Genomic DNA, 18,781 nt, shown 5'->3' on the forward strand with positions numbered 1-18,781 from the left:
CCGTACGCTGTCGTCGTGGACCATCCATCTCGCAGTGCTTTCATACCAGTTTAAACGTGGTTTCTAGATTAATTCTTGTCATTATGTTATTCAGTAGCTGTACGACACCGCACAACAAGCCTCTGTTCGCCTCTCACCTTTCCACGATGGCGTCAAGTGCTAAAATCTGCGCTTTCGTTTCTGAAGAAGGTCCCGACTACGGCTACACCTGCAAAGTTTGCAATGGAGGTCGTAAGCAGGCCCCGCAACCGGCTACTCCAACCTTTTATTCCATTTGCCACCAAACACCCTGACTTTCTAGCTGAGATGGTGACCGCCCAGCGCCCAGAGTGCGGGTCCATCGAGTCGTTCGGGTTCGTTTAAGCACACTGAAGTCCGAGATCGAGATGGATGAGATCGTCCACGATGAGGAAGACTGGTAATATACAAGATTATTGACTATGTCGATGCTGGTTACATTGTGGTAAAACACATGCCGTCTAAGGCCATGCCTGCTGATGCCTTAACCAAGCCATTGGGTAAAAGCAAATTTTGCCATCATCGAAAGCAACTCGGTGCCGAATGCCTGTGTACTCAAGTCGATGAAAATACAGATGAAGAACCAGAACAACAATCCGGCCCAGATGACGCTCAAACCATCTAAGGAAGACTTCAAGTTTCGGGGGAGTATGAGATCTGGACGGCACAGTCTCAGAAACTAGATGTCTTTTTAATATTGGTAGTCACTCGCCCGTTAGATACTTGGTTGACATTTTTATTTCTAGCGGAGTCCACCAAGTGTGGAGCTCCAGTAATTCCCAATCTGCCAAGTGTGGGGCGAGTATTGTGTTGACGCTTACTTCTTCCGTCGTGCTCACTGCCCAGACATCGTACGCGACCTCTGCAAGTGAATGAGTAGCAGACGCTCGCTGTTACATTCCCTGTGATCGATCTACGCCCAGAGTCCCCACTGGCATCAAAGGGCGTGCAGAACGGCGTCCCACAGTTATTCCGTGTCTCGGAGCTGCAGCCCGCCACAGCTTACGATATATAGTGCCATACCCATCCACACAGCCGTCGATCTTTGCGCTGCATGTGGAGCGAGTGCTGCTGCCGCTACCAGTTGCAAGCAATAATGACTTTGACGTTACAAACTTCGCGAAAATTACGCCCATGCCGCCTCGTAGACGAGTGTTAACCCTTTAACCACTGGCTCATTTACGGGTTCCTATAGACCCATAACAGACGGTAATCTAAGCCGCGTATTGGCTGAAAATCTGTCCAGTTGCGCGACAGGCGATCGTGCGTCGCCGTAGAGGTCCATACAGACCTCTTCCACGAGTTAGCCGGGCCATCAAATTCTGTCCGCTTTGGACCACAAGCAGCGATATAAGCGTCACTAAGGTTTTCTCCTTCCCTCTACCACGGAAACAATGGACAGCGCTTTGGCCGGAGATTGGGAAGCACTGGAGCATCAGCAAGCGTACTGCATTGATGACATTGCGATGGACTCCCTCGTGGACGCGTGGGAAACGCTAGAGGACGACGAGCTGCACATCGAGCCCGTCGACTTGCAGGACGCCACGAGTGTACTCACGTCGAATGGCTACCAGCAGCTTCCTAAAGATAGCCTTCAACCTTCAAGCCCAACACATCAACACGCCAGCACCTCCAGCAGATGCCTAGACGGACCCTCGCAGTAGCAGCATGCAGGGGCTTCTCCAGTCGACAAGCAACCCCAAAGTCAGCTCACAGCAGGGCGAAACAAGCGGAGAGCAGCAGCAGATACCGGCGGAGACAGCCCGTAGCAGTGTGCCAAGCATCTATGAGCCTAGTCGTTATGGCAGAGCCTACATGGCTGCACTGGACATGCAGAGTGGGCTCCATGTCGTTGCTGACGCAACGGTGGCGAAAGCCTACCGTGAAAACGCTGAATACGGATTGTTTGCCCTATTTGTGACGGCCACGTTTTGCCACAGTCTCCTGACCTGGACATCGGATGTTCTTACTGCCAGCCAAAACTTACTGAGAGTGAATTCAATGCATATTGCGGGCTTGAAATCGCAATAAGTATTTGTTCGCTGAGTGATATTGCTGAGTAATGGTCTGACAGTCGTTTTCTTGGTCAAGCTGCCTTTATAGATACTATGCCGAGGACGAGATTTCAAAATATCCGATCCGCGTTACAGTTACACCCTCCTAACGACCCGACACTCGATAAGCAACATGATCCATTGTGGCACAGCAGGTTGATACTGGCACACTTTCAAAAACGATTCGCCGAGTTTGCTGTGCCTACTGGAGTGAGCAGCATTGATGGAATGACGGTGGCGGCCAAGGCAAGGTCGAAAGCCCGGACTTATATGCCGTCCAAGCCCGACAAGTACGGAGTGCGTTTCTACGCAGTGGTCGGTTGGGACTCGCTTTACGTGCATACGTTCTGGGACAACTCCTTGGGCAATTCACAGACAACTACGCCAACACAGCGATACGTTCAGCAGTTTCCATCACTTCGCACGCCGCTTTTCAACACGCTGCGTCGCGATGAAGTTGCCGTGGGAGTTGATTCAGCGACGGCGTTGTGGCTAGCAATGGTGGGGCATCAGGCAAAGATTTTCCTATCACCAAGTGGTTATCGGCTTACAGTTTCGGGCAACTTTTATACACGACACACGTTTGCTAAAGCTATACTTGCGTTCACGGATTGCGAGATGCATACGATCGGCACCGTCCGGATCAACCTAATCGAAAAAGTGGAACAAAATAGCTGTGGAGGCTTCTGTGGAGCGAGTGGCAAAAGCAGATAGAGGAGAATGGGAACTTGTAGCGGCAGTCGATGTAGAGTCTGGCTGGAAGAAAAAAGAAGCAGCTCGTCAGAAAACACAGAGAAATTTGCCAGCAGCACGCCAAACAAAGTACCAACCAACTTTGCAGTTTGCGGACCGAGCTGGATATGGTGTATACAAAGATCGCAAGGTGGTAGTCTTCTACAGTAACGACCTACGCGCAACACCATCGGCTCGGACACTACCTGGTACTTCTGATGAGGCGATAGCTTGCTGGCACGGCCTGTAGCCCATTCAGCGATGGACCGACGACCGTGTACTGCACCGAAAACTATTCATGGCCCCCACTATCATTGCCGTTTACAATCGGTACATGAACGGCGTTGACCGTGTCGATCAATTGCGCTCAACGAATCCAAACAGACGCCGCAAGAAGAGGCTTGACATGACATTATTTACGTAGATGCTGGATAAGGCTACAAACAATGATTTTGCGCTTTTGAAGCGTACGAAAACGACAGCCTTGACACTACGCGAGCTCAAAAGAAGAATTGCGGACACTCTGACGGGCAATGAGAAAGCGCTTCGGCGTCAACAACTTCGACGCAAGAAGAAACGCCAGCACGAAACCGTGGATGACGTTGTGGGAGCGGACGCGTCGTTGCATATTATCACACCCAACTCGACCAAGCACAGCAACGGCAAGCTCACGTGCTATCTGTGCAGTCTTAGAGGGATGGCAAAAAAAGGAAGATATGGATGCACCAAATCTGAACGTGGGTTACACGTAGAGTGTTTTAGCGCATTCCATTACTAAGACGTCTTCAAAGCGCGTTCGCACGGAGTTCGCGATGTGCTGGACGCGGTTTGCAGCGCAATGACCGATGCCCCTATAGCATTTACACGGAAACGAGCCAATAAGTCAATCACAGGCGCAGAATCACTAACGCTACCTTCAGCTTCATAATATATTCACCTTCTCGGCGTCCGGCCAAACTGTGTGCAATTGTCGTTTGACACACTCGGGTACGTCCCCTTGCATGCTTCCACTTTTCAAGTACAGATACAATCGGCACAGTGCCTGGCGGACAGCACCGTTCCCTCGCCGTCTCCGCGACAGCTTGACTTGGAGGCGACACCCGGCCTCCTGAAGCTCGAAGCCGTACCGCTTCCAGCCACACACAGGTGCTCCGCACCAATCGCACATAACCTCCGCTTCGTCCATGGTGTGGAGACTGAGGTAATGCAAATTTGAGGGTGATTTTGCTGTAAGAGGTTGCGGCTCTTTCCTGCGCTCTCACGATTGGTTCAAAAATTCAAAATTCCATGCTTTCATTGGTTCTAGTAGAGGTCTCTGCGGACCCCTAAAACTGGCCTGGTAGTTAAAGGGTTAAACACAGCGAAGCTTCGACTCCACCCGACAGAAATGGAGACGCACGAGTCAGTACGATACCGTCTGGAGCCATCAGGGGGAGCGATCGAAGTGGAATTTTCACTCCTGGTCGAGGTTTGAAGGCGTTCGACATCCAGATTCCACGCTAAAAATGACGGAATGCGTGCTCGATATTGTGGTGGAGGAAGTGCTGTTCGAAGCCTTCCCCAGAGACACGTTGGTGCTCATCGCGTGGCTGGTGACTTTACTATTTGCAAGTTGGAGATGGGTGTTGCCGTACTTGGAGAAGAAACTTGCTCTCGGGTTTGAAAAAGACAGAGTCCGATTAGAGGACGCTAAAGACTCGTGAGCTTACTTTTTTTGCTAAGGGCCATGCCGAACCGGGCGTTGATCGTGCCATCCGTGCCATAGGGGTAGGGATCAATTCAGGTGCCATTTTCTTCATGCCGAACCGAAATCGGTTCGTGCCACCGTGCGTGCCATGCAGATTTCGTCGAGCAGCAACTTCTCCCATACGCAGCTTCGCAGCACACAAATGACTCGCTCTCGCGCTCGTAGCGGAAGGCCGCTGTGTTGCGGTGGGCACTAAGCACCATTTTGTGATTTCAAGTGGAGCGTTAAGGCCTGCGCGAACGAGGATGGAGGAGCTGGCTGCTTTAGCCGCTGCTGGAAGCAAGCGAGAATACAGCAACAACCAGTCCCGAATCCTCATCCATCTTTTGGCGCGAAAATGGAAGTGCAAGCCCGCACGAAATCGCTGTAAATTTGAATGTGGCGCGTGGCATGGCATGGCACTACGCGGAGCCTTGGCACTTTCGCGGTGCCATCGATGGCAGGTTGCCCCTTAGCCCGCTCATCTGGCAGACCAATCAGATGCCGTCGTGGCACGGATGCCACGACATGGCTCCGGTTCGGCATGGCCCTAAGAGTCAACATTTACAGAAATATCTATTAACACCCCCCCCCCCCCAGCACGAGACGCTGTATTAGACACGTTTCTGCAAAACGCTTAAGCTGTATTCGACACGTTAAGGAAAAGTCACTTGAAGTTTGCATGGCAAAATACAAACTTCAAGTCAACGAGGGTTAGGTATGATCTCCCATCGTTCCCGTGAAGTCGAGCATAGCATTGCAAGCCCCAATTTTACTATTTTCAAAATATAAGAAGAGGCAGGGATTTGATGGGTGCAGGACTTATCACTATTGGGGATAACAGGTTTGTTTTCACACCGCTCATTTCAAGCTCATTTCAGAACACACCCGGAAGCACGCAGATCCTGCTTCGCTGCACGCTGCAATGGCCTTTCAAGCGCGCTGGAGAGAGGTAAAGAAGCTCGGATGGGATTCGAAGAAGCCGTCGGGGTTTCTTTCAAATGACCACACGTACATCAAATCCGGCACGACGTTGAAGGGTGTGCCAAATGTTGACTTCTTTGTGGGTGCGGAAGCGCTCATGGCCTATCTCGACCGCTGTGACCTCGGTACGTTTCAAGTTTGTTATTTGCTGTTTGTGTACTGCTGACGAGCTATGCTATGGTTAGAGGAAATGAACCGTGAAAGATCTGAACAACGTGAAGCCTACTCGCAAGCAATTGCTTATCAGAACCAAGCTCCTGAGGATGAAGCTCGTGCGAACGATGCAGCACTAGGAGGTAAAGTCGCTTGAGCTGGTACTATACACGTTACGACGCTTGTGTTATCGTGTACTGTTCAGATAGCTCTATTGTAGAGGACGCCAGACAATTGACTAGCCCTGAAACTGGTTCGCCTCTCATTCCCATGTCCCCTTACGTGATGGACGACGACGCTCCAGTGGCAAGTCCATCCTCAAGTCCGAACACGCCTGGCAATTCCGGTAGGTTCGGCCGCAGCACATGGTTTATACTGCTGCAACTAACGAATGTATTCATTTATATTGTGAAGAAGGGAATGCGCCTGCCTCTCCTTCGCGTCGGAACCTTGACGCAGAGTTTGCTGTCGCGGATTCTTCAGGTAGCGAATATGTGATGTCCGACATCGAATCCAGCGCCAACGGTGCTGCGGGAGCAGATGAAATGAGGGAAGCTCCTCCGGCTGTGTACGGCTAGCTTATAGTGTATCTACACGATACGGATACACGTTACTGACCTTTATCGTGTATTATACAATGTACAGATGGTCCAAATAATGTATTGCCGAACGAGAATCCCGACGACTACACTCGCCTTGATTCTGATGAGGACGACGATATCGTACCTGCTGAACTCGCATCTGAAGAGACTGGTGTTGCCCTGGATTTGTATTGTCAACCAGAATTACTTGATGCAGTCGGTGGGGTGGCCGAGATTGCGCGCGGCAAAGTGAGCTCAGAAGTACTCAAAGACGTCAAGTTCACTGGGTGGAGCGAACCAAGTTACGTGACTCCCTATCCCTATTTGCATGAGCCATACCAAGCTCGACCTGCAAATTGGTTGAGCGAGGATTATCCTGGGATCTATGACCGAGAGTATGGGCCTACAGCTGAAGCTCTTACTGCTGCTGAAACACCGGTAGGAGCGTTCTTTCGGTTCGCACCCCACACATGTGGTAGACTATCGCCGGGACAAGTGATGATTACTTTGCGGCAAACTAATGGAAGTCACGGGTTTTAGGAAACGTTGGGCTTGTACGAAGCGAAGGGAAGAGTCACCACTCGGGGAGTAGACCGGAGCGAAGACACTTGAGGGGAAGAAGGAAGATTCCGAAGTGATTGATTTATCGGAGCTTACACAGTCCTCACTACCTAGGTCATCCAATCAATTGGTGCATCCAATCACCAACATTCTGCACTCGTCCAATCACCCTACTCGTCTAATCAACGCACCGTAATTATCGCGGGATCGTGTTGGACCGGTTTGGCTACCGGGTTATGGGTACTTACCGCCTGAAACCGGTACCCCTCAATACGCCCCCTCAATGCGAACACGCATTGACTCCGAGCGCCGCCGTAAGGTCCTTGTGACGTGGCCCCGGAAGCGTCTTCGCCATGATGTCCGCCAGCATCACAGAGGTCTCGCAGTACTCCAGCTTGACCTCACCACGCTTGACCTCATCACGAATGTGATGGTACTTGATGTCGATGTGCATGGCTCGACCATGGTTCACTGGGTTCTTGGTCATCTTGATGCATGACTGGTTGTCTTCGAGGATCTTGAGCTCTGGTCCCGATTCTCCTGCTGCCGTCAAAATCTCGCAAAGTAGGCGGTGAACCCACTTGGCTTCTTGAATAGCTAAACTTAGCGCGATGTATTCTGCCTCGCTTGTTGACAACGACACACTTGACTGCTTTTTGCTCCCCAACTCACGGGTGCGCTTATCAAAAGAAACGTGTAGCCCGAAGTTGATTTGCGATCGGAGTGGTCACCAGCCCAGTCTGCATCAGAGTACCCTCGGAAATCCACTTTGTCACCAGGCTTGAAGCAGATTTCATGCGACTTAGTTCCTTGTAGATAGCGAAAGATGCGCTTTACAGCAGCTCACTGCTCGACTTGTGGGTTCTCCATGAAGCGAGAAACGTATCCCACGGCAAAGGCAGTGTCCGGTCGTGTCGCGGTCATCAAGTGCATGAGTGCACCTACAGCCTCGCGGAACGGAGCGTTCACCTTGGTCGATGCACTGCTTGGGACTAGTCGAGAGCTCAAATCAGCTGGACTCACCACCGCCTTGCACTCATCCATACCAAAACGCTTAAGGATGTCGTCGACATATCGGCGCTGGCACTTCGTCACACTCCCGTCAGCGCTGTACACCAATTCGATTCCCAGTACGAGCGCACACTTGCCACTGTCGGTCATCTCGAAGCGCTTCTTGAGATCGCTCTTGGTGGTTGCAATGAGCTCGGCCGAGCTACCAGTCACCAAAACGTCGTCTACGTAGACCAGCAGAAGCACACAGTGATCATCCACAATCTTGATGTAGAGACACGGGTCGTATGCTGAAACTTGAAAGCCGATGGAGCACACGTAGTTGTCGAAGGTTTCGTTCCACACGCGCGATGCTTGCTTGAGACCGTAGATCGCCTTCACCAGCTCCAGGCAGTCGAAGTCATCATCAATTTCGACACCTTCTGGCACCGTGCAGAGCACCACCTCTTTCATTATGCCATACAGGAATGCTGTTACCACGTCCAGCTGGTCCAGGGGCCAGCCGAGGTACAATGATCATGCGCAGCGTCACATACTTCACCACGGGCGAAAACGTTTCGGTGTAGTCAATGCCATACTTCTGCTTGAAGCCTTTCGCTACAAGGCGCGCCTTGTACTTCTCGATTGAACCATCCGCTTTGCGTTTGATCTTGAACACCCACTTCGTACCGATGGCCCGTTGACCGTTCGGTAACTTAGCAGCTCGGAACACACCGCGAAGTCGCATCGACTTAAGTTCGGCACGGATGACCTTGCGCCAATGCACTTGATCAGGCCCGTTTACTGCTTCTTGGAACGTTGCCGGTTCAGCTAAATCACCAGCTTCCACTGCGTTGGCACATGCTCGCCAAAATACAGGCGGAGTTGCGTCATCGTCGTCTTGATCCTCGACGTCTTTTTCTTCTTCATCGGCCACATCACAGTCATTTCGCACACCGGATCGGCGCTTTGTTTGACGCTCAAACGAGGTTTCTCGAGCACTAGCTTCCTCCAAACCGGCAGCCTGCTGTGCAGCGCGCGATCTCGTAGTCATGCCGTGAACGTTACTTGTGCGGGACTTGCGTTTCCCCGCCTGCTTGAATTCCGTTGGACCCGCAGTTTCGGTATCGTTGATACTGAGAGAGTCGAGGTCGAGATCAGAACCTGCGTCGTCGTCGCTTGGACTAGCCGTTGAAAACCCAAAGTTGGATTCGTCAAAATTGACATCGCGACTAATCACCACCTGCCCCGCCTCGATGTCATAAACTCGATACGCCTTTGACACTTCTTCTTAACCCATGAACAACCCTTCTCGAGCCTTGGGGTCCCACTTGCGTCTCTTTTCCCTCGGAGTTAGGGCGTACGTCCGACAACCAAACACACGCATGTGCTTCACACTTGGCTTGGACTTGTACACGATCTCATTGGGAGTCTTGCTTTCAATCTTGGGTGACGGAAGACGGTTCTTAGCGTAGATAGCGGCCATCGCCGCTTCGCCCCAGAAACGCTTCTCCAACTTGGCACGATGCAACATGCTGCGACCAATCGTGACGATAGTCCTAATAGCTCGTTCTGCAGTGCCGTTCGTCTGGTGCGCGTACGAAACCGTGGTCTGCTGTTCGATGCCTCGATCTTCGTAGAACACCTTGAGTGAGTTTGTCGCGAACTCACGAGCTCCGCCATGGCGTACGAACTTGACCCGCTTGCCGAATTGCGTCTGTACCGTCGTGATATAGCTCTTAAGGCATTCTTCAGCGTCCGACTTGGCTCGTAAGCAGAAACCCTTCATGCATCCACTGGCTTCGTCAACGATGAGCAGCAAGTACTTGCTCCCACCCAACGATTCTTCTTCCATGGGGCCGCAGATGTCGAAATGAAGCAACTCGAACGTGTCGTAACTGCGTTTGTCGCGGTTACTGGGGAACGGCTTCTGGACCATTTTCCCTTGCTGACACCCGCGACAGACACTTTGCTCACTTGACTTCTAAGGTGCCTTGGCATCCTTGATCATGCCGCTGTTGACCATCTTGCGTAGCACGTCGATAGGAGCATGGCCCATGCGCGCGTGCAAGTCAATGCTCGACTTCGAAGTTACTGCGTTTATCGAGCATAGTGGTGTGCGCAGCCAGTAAAGACCGTCTACGAGATCTGCTGTAGCCACCACTTCCTTCGAATCCTTGTGCGCAACGTGCATGGTTTCACCGTCGAACACCACTTGAAATTTGCCGCTTTTGTTGATCTGCGGCACTGATAGCAACTTCTTCTTCATTTTTGGCACGTAGAGCGCGTTGTTGATCTCGACTTCGCGCTCATCGCCGTTGGGCAGAACCACGCGCTCGATGATGGTCCCCACACCCTTGATTGCAACGCTAGTGCCATCAGTGACCTTCAGCTCACCTTCCTCTCGTTCGTTCAGCATGACAAACTTAATCTTGTCATTGCAGATATGGTGTGTCGCACCGCTGTCGACTGCCCACAGCCCGGACATGCTCTTGCCCGTCAAAACCCCACATTCCAGCGAAACCGCAAATGCCACGCGATCATAGCCGTGGTCGTAGTCGTCGTTTCGCAACTGGACATTGTTGGCCCCGCGTCCACGACTGTTGCCGCCGCGTCGGCCTCCTCGATTCTCATCCTTCTGCTTGGTCCAGCACTTCTCAATCACGTGCCCCAATTTTCCACAGTAAGTACACTGGCGAGACTCCCGCTCGGTACTGAACACCTTCGCCGCGTCTTCAGTCTTCACCGCAGAGGTCTTCTCGCCTTGTCGCTTGATATGCTCGTTCGTGAGCACCTTCACAACGTCTTGCGTCTTCAGCTCAGCAGTACTCATCTCCAGGTGTAGCACGACGTTCTCGTAGCTCTTGGGGAGACTGCGCAACAAGCAGACCGCAACGTCCTCGTCCTCCATCTTAGAGCCGATGCTACTACGCTTGGCGCTGATGTTGAGAACTTCATTGCAGTGATGCAATACATTCGCGCCTTCAGACATCTCCATGCTGAAGAGCTGTCGCTTCAAGTAAATACGACCAGCCTTCTGCGACCAACCGTACAACGTCTTCAAGCGCGCCCACGCGGTCCACGCTTCCTCGCAGTTGTCGACCGCGCGGTGGTAGTCCGCATCCATGTGGAGCAGCATCAATCCGAACGCGATGTTGCTCGACTTGACATATTCGTCCTTCGCACGAGGGTCCGTGAAGCTTGGAGTCGTCTCTCGGTTTACGACATGCCATACTGACTTGGTCAGGAACACACCACGCATGTAGCGGCTCCACGTCGCGTAGTTGTCACCGTTGAACTTGTCGATAGAGACCTTAGTTGAAACGTCTTGCGCAGAGGACATGTTACTTGGGCTCATAACCTGATGGAAGTCACGGGTTTTAGGTAACGTTGGGCTTGTACGAAGCGAAGGGAAGAGTCACCACTCGGGGAGTAGACCGGAGCGAAGACACTTGAGGGGAAGAAGGAAAATTCCGAAGTGATTGATTTATCGGAGCTTACACAGTCCTCATTACCTAGGTCATCCAATCAATTAGTGCATCCAATCACCAACATTTTGCACTCGTCCAATCACCCTACTCGTCTAATCAACGTACCGTAATTATCGCGGGATCGTGTTGGACCGGGATTGGCTACCGGTTTATGGGTACTTACCGCCTGAAACCGGTACCCCTCAATACAAACCTTGATCACGCGAGTGGCTTTGCAATTTAAGAAACAGAAGGCCCGCAAGTTGAAACACCGTGACTTTCAAGCTCAATCGCCGGAACAAATAAAGGGGTCGTTACAACTCACCTCCGAATTGTCTGGTCGCGAGATATATGTATTCATCGGGTTGTTGATCGCCAGCACCATTGCGCCGAAAAAAGAGAAGTTCGAGTACCATTGGAAGACCACCGACGAAGGTGTAGTCCCTCGCGGTTGCTTCAATGTATTCCTCAAGCGCGATGGTTTTGCTCACATTTCAAGAAACCTCCATTTTAGTGGCAACGGAGACGCACGTGCGCGGACCGATCGCGCTTGGAAACTACGCCCAGTAATCGATGCTCTGCACGAAACTTTCCATGATAATTATGTCGCACCTCCAGTTATGGCTTTCGATGAAGCGATGCTTCCTTCACGGTCAACCTTCAATCGCATGAGAGTCTTCATGAAAGATAAACCCCACAAGTGGGGGACGAAGCTGTTCATGCTGTATTGCTCACAGACAGCCTACTGCATTCGGTAAGAATGAGCGTGCCTCACGGCGCGCTCATTTGTTTTTTTTTGGTCCCAAGTTATCTTTTCGTGTTTGATACAGCTTTGAGGTCTACTGTGGAAAGCGTCAAATGCAAGCTGACAACACGGTGCCGGATGCGAAATCTGGTCCAGCAGCTGTAGTGCGGAATCTCCGCCGCGTGTTTGGCCCCACAGGACCTCGTGATTTCTGCTTGGTCGTAACAGATCGGTTCTACACGTCAGTGGTTCTTGCGATGCAGTTGCTGACAATGAAGTTCTATACTGTTGGAACAATCATTATGACCAGGCTGAGGTTTGTGTGAAGCCATCCTCCCGAAGAAATTGAAAATCGGACGACGAGCATCGAACAAACGGCCCAAGAACGTTGACAAAGGGACATTCCAAGTGGCAGACTATCTTGTTGCTCCAGCTTTGAAGGCGATACTTTGGTATTACAGCCTAGGCGTCCACGTTCTCGCAACTGAAGGAAGCGGGCAGCCAGATCGAATTGTACGACGCGATCAGCAGACAGCAGAGCAAACTGAAGTGATGGCACTGAGGGTGATGAAAGATTACCAGACATACATGGGGGGAGTTGACGTCCACGATTAACAACGCTTGCAGAGGTAAGTCTTGCTATTATGTATGTACAACTTTGCGGAAAATGCCTAACGTGTCTCCTGTATTGTATTTCAGATACTCTCTCCAAATGGCGCGGCGGTACAAGAAATATTACAAGTCGCTATTCCTAGGTCTAATTGACCTCGCTATCATCAATGCATTCATCTTGTCCAACTGCAGGCGCACCACAAACGGGAAGCCCAAGGTTGCGCATGTGCAATTTTTGAAGAGGCTTCAACTTGAGCTAATCCAGCTATAAGCGGAAGACTGGACACAAATGCTGCGCCACCGTGGAATGCAGTCAACACCGACAAAGCAACGCCAGTCAGCGACTAGGCACGTGCCCGTGCAAACAGATGAGTGTCGGAAAGTGAACTCAGACGCGACCAGGAAGCGTCGACAGCGTGCCTGTAAAGTGTGCTCGGTGTTGAAGTGTGCGAACGAGTTTCGGGGGGGGGGGAGACAACACTCTACTGCGGCGAATGCAAGCTGAAGACGGCATCGAAGAATGTGGACGCTGCACGTGTGTTTCGTTGCAGCAAGATCAAGCACACTAGTCAGGGCGAGACAGCTACATGATTTGATATCTGGCACAAGCACTGGAATAATGGTACCTTGATCCCCAGATCCGCCGTCAAGGTGCGAGGTAGTATCCGTGCACGAAAGCCCGCGATACAACGAGTTGCTGTAACTGGCGCCGCTGATGCGTCCGAGGCATCGAGTGAATATGGAAGTGACGACGCACAGGATCAGCAGCGCAAACGTGCCGCAGTGACACGATGTAGGGTGCTAGCACCTGTTCCAGCTCTATAGATGACTTGCTTTCATTATGCCGCTAAGTTGCTGATAGTCATGTGTCTTCCTTCTTTAAATTTCAACTATTACATGTCTTTTGAACAGCGTCTTTGTACGAGATGGACACTTCACAGTCCGTACTGTGTATCTTACAATGCACGTTTCCTTGTCGATACACGTTTGGTGAAGGTACGGAGAGTCCGGGTTAGGGGCATGTCCTGGCTTTGAGAGATACACGTTTCTAGTTAGCTTGGATACACTATGGATGCAGATCCCGCAGATGAAATTTAACGTGTACCGGATTTGGGCAAACGGTGGAGATGAAAATGCCTCGCGGGGGGTATCACAGTAAACATAAAATGATGTTAATTCTCGTCACAAACGAGCTTTTTTGTGTGTATAACGGTTATCGTTCTTTGCTTTAGACACCTTGCAAATGTTACATGTACTTACAGTTAGTTATCCGTGCCATACTCCAGTCTATAGTGCTAGACATTCAAACCACTTGTGTGGCTTCTGGGAGTTCTTAAGGATGCCCTCGCCCGTGAGAAATGCCGTATCTGCGTGGTTCAGCTGGGGTCTGTAGAATCGATCCAAGTAGTGGTTGCCAAAGAGGTTCTCGTCGAGGCCGCCCAAGCAGCTCTGAAACTCGACAAGCCCGTCGTTCTTCTTGGACTTGTGAGGAACGGCAGTACCAGCAAGAATGCACGGAACTTGGTATGTTGAAAGGAGTCCGACGAAGCTATCGCTGCACATCGCTGCTGCAACATTGTTACGATACGCATCCTGAGCGGCCACATAGGCAGCGTCAATGGACGGAGACGTGTGCTTTCCGCCAAAGTAAGTGGTAGACTTGCGGGACTTTGGCATGGGACACTGTCCCACTATCTCGAATAATCCCGCAGCGATGTCGTTGTTCTCGTCGCAGATGTCCATAAGATAGTCCGAAGCCATACTGCCCAACATTGGGGGGCTCAGAGCCACCCACGACGTCGTCTTGCTGAAGCTGCATTTGCCCTTAGCGAGAGCGTGAGCCATCACGAGTCCGCCCATCGAGTGTGTCACGATAATAGTATTGTCGATGACCTTAGCAGCGACGTCACTGGTACTACTCATCGAGAGCGAGAGGTCGCAGAACCTCTGTTGGAGAGTGTCATTTCTCCAACCTGCGTCATTCGTGTTAAGGACAGCGTACTTGATCTCGGAGCAGCAAGGAGCGTGGCCGTGCATGTCACCGAATTTCCTCTTTGTGAGCTTCGGGCTGTCTTGCAATTGTGCTTCTTCGTTTGGGTTCCCCAAACCGTGCAGAAAGATGCACGGACGAGGTGTGGTCAGACACGTATCACACTCTGTCGCCTCCATCGCCATGTGAGCCGCTTAAAGAAGAGCAGGACAAAGTATTTTACAACTTATTAGAAAAAGCTACAACAATCTAAAGAAGTCACATTTCTAGGAGAAAAAGAATTGGCCATTTTGAAGCTTGAAACGGGGTAAGCCACTTTAACAACACGTGAAAAGACAGCCGGTATAGAGGGCGAGCCACAAGACCAGTGCGCACGGCGGCAGGGTCAAATTCGTGTTATACTATGCCGATGAGCTCCTAGTAAATAGTTTTTTTTTATTATTTTCCCTCCCCCTCAATGTTATCCGTGGCTCATGCGGCTGAAAAGGTTAGCCCTTCCCAATGCAAGTGACCGCCCTCTGCAAGATCGCTAACAACTTGAGGTTAAGCTAGTTCAAATTGCAACTAAAGTAAAATCAAGGCCTTAATGAAATGTAATCCACGTTTGGTAAATCATCCGTGATTTGGGTCTTCCCCAAATGCACTTTCTTGCATTTTTTGCACTTCTGAAATAGACGTTTAGCCCTAATAAAATATTTTAAAACCTCAAGTTTTGTTTAGCAAAGCAATCAATAAATTAAGCAGATTTTTTTTTAACTAGATACAGTTCAAATTGTGTAGTTTTTTTAGACAAGTGGGAAGAACAAAAGAGCACGCATCAGCCCATGCTGTATACCGCTGTTGATGACGCCAACAGTCCACGGAAATGGAGTTATTTACTTGCATTCGCATTACACTTATAAAAACATATGCTGTGTAGTACCAGTTTAATACACGATTTAAAAGTATGTGGTAGAGAGTATGAGTAGCGAGGTACGTACTCACCGCCTGCGAAAAAAAGAAGAAGGGAGTAGCCGGGCTATCTGAGCTTTCCTTAAGCTTAAAAAGATTTTACTCGTCGAAAAAATGTTTCATCCAATAATTAAGCTCTTCGATCCGCCCGAATTAAGTACAAACGCTACGATAAATCGATTTAGAATTTCAGCTACATTTGACACAACTTATTCATAGAGTCCAGGTACTAATTGGGTTTTATCCGTTTGCTTTGGGGGATTAGTATCGGTACAATAATGCAACCAGCTACTTGTACTAAACAGTGCAGTTTTAGAACAGCTTTATAGATGCCGCACATTTTTTAAGGACTTGTTATTTTGCCCGACTGAGGTAACATAACTTCGATTTTTATACGTGTACAGACAGCATAGTACGGTTAAATCGGAATAAAGGTAGGACACTAGCGCGTTTGCACTCTTCTCTGGATTTATAGCCGTTGGCCCGCCCCTCTCTTCACATGCTGCGCTGCGCTCGGAGGGCGCCGCTGCGAGACCTGCCCCATCTCGGCCTCTAAGACCTCGACTCGGCAAGGCGCTGTGTCTGGGATTAGAAATTAATTCCGAGCGAGTGTTGCCAAGACCGTCAGCTAAGTCCATTTTATGCATGTTGAGGAGTATAATTGTATAGTCGGCTAGCCAGTCGGGCAAAATACTCACTTCCATCTTTTACATGTAATTGGTTCAATGTCATTCACGCAATCAGCAATATTATTATAGTATCGGTACAATAATGCAACCAGTTACTTGTACTAAACAGTAATCACGATTCGTAGTATATTACTTGTTACGTATTTCAATGGCATTCACGCAATCAGCAATGACAAACAGGCTGATTGCGTGAATGACACGGACGGAAGAGACTACCGCATCGCCCCTGTCCTATTAATAAGCGAAATTTTGTCCTAAGCGAACTTCGATTATGACCAAATGCACTTGTTGGCTATCGCATTTCTGCACGCAAATGCCTATTGAATTGTGCCTTGCGTCATTTTCTGAAGGCCCCCAACGGCAGCGCCTTTTTTAGAACAGATGGCTGCACGTTAATGTGTCCTTCCGCGAGCTAATTATAGGAGGTGATAAAGAGGCAATAGGAAGAGCGACAACGTACAAATAGGTAGAGCTGTCCGACCGAAATGATATTAGCAGCTCTCTCCGGTGGGCCACTTTGGAGTTATTGTACTCGTCAATGAGCGTTGGACCAGATTATTTTAACATGCCATTTGAAAAGGCGAAACTTCTCGAGCTGGCACCAAAATAGAACAAGGAGCCTACGTAAATGTTCCTTAGCATCTCGTGCATCTAGTGAGCTATTTGCGTCCTTACTAACATGTAGCACCTCGCAGCAAGAGCTGGCACCAGGCCAGAAGGATTACGTAGTACGGTGCTTAGACTTCATGGTCAAAGCTAAGGAAGATGGCCTCTTCAGAGGGCATCGAACCCGGGGCCTGGTTGCTGAGTGTCTACAGATAGCACACGGCACTGTTACGACTGTGACGAGCACCTACAGAGCCGACAATGAGACCACTGCGAATCAGCTAATTCTGACCACATTTTTGAAATCTACGCCCGATTTTACCCCTTATATCTAACTGTTGCTATAGGATTTGGGATGCTGAATCTTCATAACAGATGGCTACATTTTGGGTCAAGGACTTGTGACGAGTACAATATTGGAGGTAGGTCATTCACAAACGGAATATTCAGTTGGGGTATTTTTTTACTTTTTAGCACTAATTATGAGATTTGCTAGTAACCTTACCCGTAAGCGTCGAACATGGGCGTTCGCTTAGGACAGGGGCGATGCGGTACAACTTTTTCAAGCGTTCCTGAGGCTGACACAGCCCGCAGCAAGCGTCGACAATCCTAACTTTTTACCGATGCAGACTAGCTATTATCCGGGGTCAGGAGTAATTATGAGAAAATTGTTTATTATCGGCAAGCGCATATTAAAGCAAACACTCGAACCATTTAAATGGTTTTTGAGAATCCCTGAAAAATCCGTCGCGAGTCAGGAACGCAGTGTCAGCATGATCCAAATTGGCCGAGTAAAATCGATCGAGGTAGCTGTCGCCAAACAAGTCAGGGTCCAGGCCGCCCAGACAGCTCTGAAACTCAACTAGAGCATCATTCTCTTCCGACTTGTGAGGGATTACCGTGCCTCCCACTAAGCAGGAGGGAGAAAATTTTGATAAAACGCCGATGTAGCTTTTGCTACACAGAGCTGCACTGACGTTGGTACGGTAGGCTTCTTGGGCTGCAGAGTACGCCGCATTGAGCGCTGGGGTGCTGTACTTCCCGTTCTGGTAGTAGATCGACTGCTTAGCCACGGTAATAGGGCACTGGCCAAGTATTTCCATTAACCCCGCTACAAATTTCGTATGCTTGCCGTCACAAATATCTTGAAGAAAGTCTCCAGCCATACTCCCCATCATCGGAGCACTCAAACTCACCCAAGTCGAGCTTGCAGCTAGCTTACATTTCCCCGTGGCGAGTGCACTTGCCAGCACTAAGCCGCCCATGGAGTGTGTCACTACGATCGTGTCTGATATTGTATGGGATGTCAAGTCGCTGGTTTCGCTCATGGAAAGCGAGAAATCACAGAACTTGTGCTGCAGCGTTTCATCCCTCCACCCGACGTCAACTGTGTTCAAGACCGCGTACTTTACTGACGTGCAGCACGGAGCGTGCCCACGGATATCACCGAACTTTTCCTTTGTCAACTTCGGGGTGTCTTGCAATTCTTCCCTTTCGTTCGGGTTGCCTAGACCATGCAAGAAAATACACGGACGAGGTATAGATTGACACTCACAAGAGGTCGCCTCAATCGCTACGGGCGATGCAGCCTTCAGACTCCTTGAAGCAGTCGTCGGTAGGGGTCTACCGGTAAGTAGCGCCATTGTAGTCGGTGTTACTGTTCCTGGTGTTACCACCACTGGACATGACGCGACTCCATTGAGTGGGGGCTTAGGAAGACGGATAGGAGTTGGCAGATACTCCACGTTTATGGTCATGTCGAGCCCATACGCAATGAAACCTGAAACACTCGATACGCACAGAACGAAGTCAACTCCGCTGAAGGATGTTCGAAACAAAGACCCCCCAGGACACTCGATGTTCTCCCCTCCGACGGATGCGCTTGGTGTCCAAGTAATGTTGTCAAGTGCTGGAAATAT

The 18,781-nt window shown here is 50.2% G+C and overlaps 1 protein-coding gene across 1 annotated transcript; it reads right to left on the reverse strand.

Annotated features, from left to right (window-relative positions):
• Positions 1-17,554: 17,554 nt before the first annotated feature.
• On the reverse strand, positions 17,555-18,548 carry PITG_05970 (uncharacterized protein; the record flags this gene model as incomplete). Its single annotated transcript, XM_002998147.1, has 2 exons — positions 17,555-18,435; positions 18,536-18,548. 2 exons carry the CDS (start codon positions 18,546-18,548, stop codon positions 17,555-17,557), a joined length of 894 nt encoding a protein of 297 aa, XP_002998193.1.
• Positions 18,549-18,781: the final 233 nt, after the last annotated feature.

Source organism: Phytophthora infestans, genomic scaffold (genome assembly GCF_000142945.1).
Source record: "Phytophthora infestans T30-4 supercont1.9 genomic scaffold, whole genome shotgun sequence".
Taxonomy (NCBI): Eukaryota; Oomycota; class Peronosporomycetes; order Peronosporales; family Peronosporaceae; genus Phytophthora; species Phytophthora infestans.